This window comes from Conger conger, chromosome 9 (assembly GCF_963514075.1).
Source record: "Conger conger chromosome 9, fConCon1.1, whole genome shotgun sequence".
In the NCBI taxonomy this organism is placed as follows: Eukaryota; Metazoa; Chordata; class Actinopteri; order Anguilliformes; family Congridae; genus Conger; species Conger conger.
Genome location: NC_083768.1, coordinates 59,053,431 through 59,058,430, shown reverse-complemented (window position 1 = coordinate 59,058,430; position 5,000 = coordinate 59,053,431). Strand labels below are relative to the sequence as shown.

General features: G+C 47.9%; 1 protein-coding gene across 3 annotated transcripts in view; it reads left to right on the top strand.

Annotated features, from left to right (window-relative positions):
• The window catches only part of bzw2 (basic leucine zipper and W2 domains 2), a 44,028-nt gene that overhangs the window by 11,258 nt on the left and 27,770 nt on the right, over nucleotides 1-5,000 (top strand). For all 3 annotated transcript variants that reach the window (XM_061254015.1, XM_061254014.1, XM_061254013.1), the window contains exons 4-8: nucleotides 938-1,041; nucleotides 2,293-2,358; nucleotides 3,071-3,206; nucleotides 4,032-4,141; nucleotides 4,857-5,000. The exon at nucleotides 4,857-5,000 is cut by the window's right edge and continues 27 nt beyond it. In XM_061254015.1, coding sequence (XP_061109999.1) covers nucleotides 938-1,041; nucleotides 2,293-2,358; nucleotides 3,071-3,206; nucleotides 4,032-4,141; nucleotides 4,857-5,000 — 560 coding nt within the window. The remainder of the gene's footprint in view (nucleotides 1-937; nucleotides 1,042-2,292; nucleotides 2,359-3,070; nucleotides 3,207-4,031; nucleotides 4,142-4,856) is intronic.

Sequence of the window (5,000 nt, the reverse complement as noted above, 5' to 3'; positions counted from 1 at the left end):
GTGTGTGTGAGTGTTTGTGTAAGTACACCCCCTCCTCTCTCTCTGTCTCACTCCCCTCCCTCCCCTCTCTCACTCTCTCTCATTCTGTCTCAGCGTAATGTGCCATTGTTCTGTAGTTATTTTGCGGTTGGGTATTCTGAGGGGCTGATTGGATGATCATGTCAGCCCTGTTGTGTGGCTGAGGCTATGGCATGTTTTGCTGGTTCAGGTTTTTCTGTCCGAGTCCTTGTTATGAAAGTCATTTGCATCCGTTCAGTGTTTGCTCAGATGGTCGATTTGCATCAGTGCTTTAGTGATGTCACGCAGGTCTCCAAAAGCACGTGTCTTAGTCTTGTGGGTTAATGAATACTTTCAATGCACAAGCGTCCATGTGATTTCACAGCGTCTTTTAAGAGCCGTGCGCCTCAGATGAAAGTGGTTTCACAGCAGCATCACAGAGACGCTTTACAGAGTAACATAGTGAGGGCAAGAAAGGCCAAACGGCAGGCCTGAACCCCCAAAGAGCCGGGAATTAGGTAAAAAACCCTAAAACAGAGGCATGTGAACTCCCTAACGGGACGAAATCTGAGGAGGAACCCGACTATAGAGGGGGAGCCCATCCTCCGCTGGCCAGCGAGGTCTAAAGTAGAGGTAGAGTGATGGATGTAACAGAGATGTAAGAAAGGATCTGGGATGAGCCGATTACAGTGGAGGTGATAAACTAGGGGCAGTGCAGCGAGCAGTTTGGAGGGGCAGGGTGACGCATCTGTAGCTCTGGGATGTGTCAGCGTGTGGCCTGTCTTGTTGGTGGTTGGCTGTTGCTAGGACACGCTCACCTGAAGGGGGTCTTCTCAATGTGGGTAGGAGGGGGGGTCATGTGCCAGGAGACCGCAGTGATTGGGCTTTAACCATTTGACCCTTGACCCCAGTTAACCCTTGACCCTTCTCTGACCCCCAGCTCCCGGGGGAACACGCATCGACGACGGGGACAAGACCAAGGCGACCAATCACTGTGTGTTCACCGCGGAGGAGGATCATGCTGTCATCCGCAACCATGCTCAGGTCTATCTGTCTGTCTGTGTCTGTACCTGTCTGTGTGTGTCTGTACCTGTCTGTGTGTGTGTGTCTGCAGTGGTCTGTCTGTCTGTGTCTGTTTGTACCTGTCTGTCTGTGTGTGTCTGTACCTGTCTGTCTGGACCTGTCTGTATGTGTGTCTGTGTGTGTCTGTACCTGTCTGTGTGTCTATTTGCACCTGTTCAAGCAATGGTCCTGTCCCGCCTGGACTATTGCAATTCTCTGCTGGCTGGCCTTCCAGCATCTGCCATCAGACCCCTACAACTGATCCAGAATGCTGCAGCCCGTCTGGTATTCAATGTTCCCAGACATTCACATGTCACCCCCCTGCTCAGCAACCTCCACTGGCTGCCTGTTATGGCTCGCATCAAATTTAAATCTTTGGTGCTCGCATACCAGGCAGTTAAAGGATCAGCCCCTGTGTATATTCAATCCCTTATCAAGACCTATACAACAACAAGACCCCTCCATTCTGCCAATTTGTGCCGTCTGGCGCCTCCCCCTCGCCACACCTGCACTTCACGCTCACGACTGCTGTCTGTCCTGGTCCCACGGTGGTGGAATGACCTCCCGGTGGATGTCAGAACGGCAGAGTCTCTGACCTCCTTCAAACGCAGACTGAAGACCCATCTCTTCAGGCTACACCTTTCCCTCCCCAACTCACAATCACCGTGATTAGCCTTAGACCGTAATGGCACTTATGTATAGATATCGTTACTTGTATAGGTATTGTTGTTTTTATTGGCTGTTGTATTGTTGTATTCTAGCTGCCAACTGTGGTATGCTAGTTTGAAAGTTGATTGTACTCTTCAAGGGTTCTGAATTTCTGTATGTTTACACTAGGACTGAACTGTACTGTCCTCTCAGGTCCTCTTTGCACTTGTACTTGTGTTTGATTGGACTTGTGTTTTTTATGTCACTCTGGATAACTACATTACACTACATTATTGGCATTTGGCAGACGCTCTTATCCAGAGCGACATACAGTTGATTAGACTAAGCAGGAGACAATCCTCCCCTGGAGCAATGCAGGGTTAAGGGCCTTGCTCAAGGGCCCAACGGCTGTGCGGATCTTACTGTGGCTACACCGGGATTAGAACCACCGACCTTGCGTGTCCCAGTCATTTACCTTAACCACTACGCTACAGGCCGCCCTCACTCATTTTGGATTACCTTTTTATTCTCTTTGATTGCATCTGTCCTTACTGTTTTGTGTCCTTATATTGTACATGTCTGCAGGTTTTCAGCAAGCTCATCAGGAGGTACAAATACCTGGAGAAGGCATTCGAAGAGGAAATCAAAAAGGTGAACTTCATGATCATAGTTACTGTATAATGTCTTAAATATAATTAAAATGATTTCAAGGGGATATACATTTTTATGGTGTGCGAATAGTTGCGTTTGCAGTTGTGCTGTTGGTATTCTGTGCTGTAATTGTGACTGCTCTCAAAGTTAGCTCAGGGGTAGCAGCCGAAGAACATTTTCAATAAATATCATGTTCCAGTTAGAAAGGGAGTTTCTGCTCTCAAGTCGCTTTACATGTTGGCTTTTAAAATTTCAAATGGGGAAGCTTTGCTGGAAGGTTTCAATGCTGATGTCTTGCAAAAACAGCCAAAACAGCAAAACAGTGTTTTTTTGGGAATAGTAAAGAAAGAAATTGGTGAACTTCACAGTAATGTCAATACAGGCCTGTGCTCAAGTCCCTCTGGAGACCAGCTGGAAACGTGCAAGACAATGACACCTGGTGGAGGAAGGTGGAAGTTCACCCGGTTTTTCTAGACGACCGTATGTGGAAAAGCCCCACGTTCTCACCTCACCGAAGTTCTGTAACATGTTCTGTGTGTAATCCAGGAAACTGGCAGGTCTTTTTGTTGAGCAGAGGTCAAAAAATGAGCTTAATCTTTTTCCTGTTGTGTGTGATTGAGGCTTAATTACAGACAAAATGCAAAATGTAGAAGCTTGTTCATCGGCTACTATTAACTTCACTTCCTGTTTGGGCGTGTCACTTCCTGTCCAGCTGCTGCTCTTCCTGAAAGCCTTCAGCGAATCAGAGCGGACCAAGCTGGCCATGCTGACGGGAATCCTGCTGGCCAATGGGATGCTTCCGCCCGCCATCCTCACCAGCCTCTTCAGCGACAACATCGTCAAGGAAGGTGCGTTTCCCGGAAACACTGACTCAGGATCAGCTCCGCAAAGCCAACTCTCCTAACCATAACTATGCCTGCAAGGCCCAGTCACTGACCCTATGTGTGTGTGTGTGTGTGTGTGTGTATAGTTTGTGTGCGTGTGGGTGTGTGTGTGTGTGTGTGTGTGTGTGCGTGTGTGCGTGTGTGCGTGTGTGCACGTGTGCACGTATGACCATGATTATGGCTCTCTGACCCTGTTCCTGGAGATCTACGGTCCTGAATGTTTTACTTTCAACCCTAATCTGGAACATCTGATTCTACTAATTAACAGTTCAACATTATCTATAACTGTTGAATGAGGTGTGCTTTGTTAGGGTTGGAGTGAAAACCTACAGGATGGGTGATCTCCAGGAGCAGGGGTGGGCAGCCTTGTTCTCGTAAATTCCCAAAATTAATGGCCCCTGCTATTCTTTTACATGGCTCACAAAAGAATACTGAAAGGAGAGCGATGAAGGCCTGAAACCACACCAAACGGAGAAAAAAACCTTTATTTGTAAGAAGGGAGAAAAGCATTTGCCAAGTAACACACACACACACACACTTCAGACTTCAAGAGATGTCCAGGAGCAGGGTTGGGCGGCCCCATACATGACTGCGTGTCATCATTACATTTCAACATTCTGCCGTGATGTCTCTTATTACGCCAGCAACGGGCTGCGCTGTAGCGTCTCCTTGGTTACGCGCGGACAGCCTGTTTTGTGGTACCTTTTCCCGGAAACACTGTGTACTGTGATGGTCTCCGTGGTGACTCATTGTGCTCTAATATCGTCATGGCGACTCACACCCTGGCAGGGATCTCGGCGTCGTTCTCGGAGAAGATGTTCAAGGCCTGGATGGCGGAGAAAGACACAAACGCCGTGACCTCTGCCCTCAGGAAGTCCAACCTGGACAAGAGGCTTCTGGTGAGACCTGCTTTTAATAATTAGATAATAATTCTTCAATTAATTTGAAATATAAATGTCTTCATTAACGCTACTATCATTCTCTAAAAGTGTATGAGTGGGCGAATGAGACATTGCCTCCTGGTGGTCAGCTGTGGTAACTGTTTTGAAAATGTTTACTCAGCGAGGGGCTCATTCCAATTGCTTATTTTATCTTCCCTTTCTTCTTCTTCTCTGCCTGACTCAGAAATCTATTGAGGTCTGCCATCTTGTGAAGGAAATTACAACCCATTAAATGTTCCTAGGAGCCAGGAGCTAAGGAGGCTCCACAAAATCTCTTGAGTGCAGTCTTTGCAAAAGTATTTTTTCAGAAAGCATGTATAAATGATCAACCTGTGGATCCACCTCTCCCCATCTGCCATGCGTCTGTAACTGACGGGGCTTCCAACTAACGCTCGAAGGCGCCAGACATTTCATTTCTCTAATTCAGGTTCCCACATCCCCCACCCCCTTTTCTCACTTCCTTTCCTTGACTCCTCCAATGGGTGGAGCTAGGAGCTAGGAAAGGAGCAAAGGAAGGAAGGAGGTGATAAATAAGCGGTTGGAAAGAGCCCTGATTCAGTGGGTGATTGCAGGAATTAACAGCAGAAATGAGGAGCTGCGATTGGACAATAATTCACAGGTGGTTCTGCTTCCTCCCTGTAATGAACAAATGTGATTGGCTGTGTCCGTACAGGAGCTGTTCCCGGCCAATAAGCAGAACGTGGAGCACTTCACTAAGTACTTCACCGAGGCAGGGCTCAAAGAGCTGGCAGACTTCCTGCGTCTCCAGCAGTCCCTGGGCACCCGCAAGGAGCTGCAGAAAGAGCTGCAGGAGCGC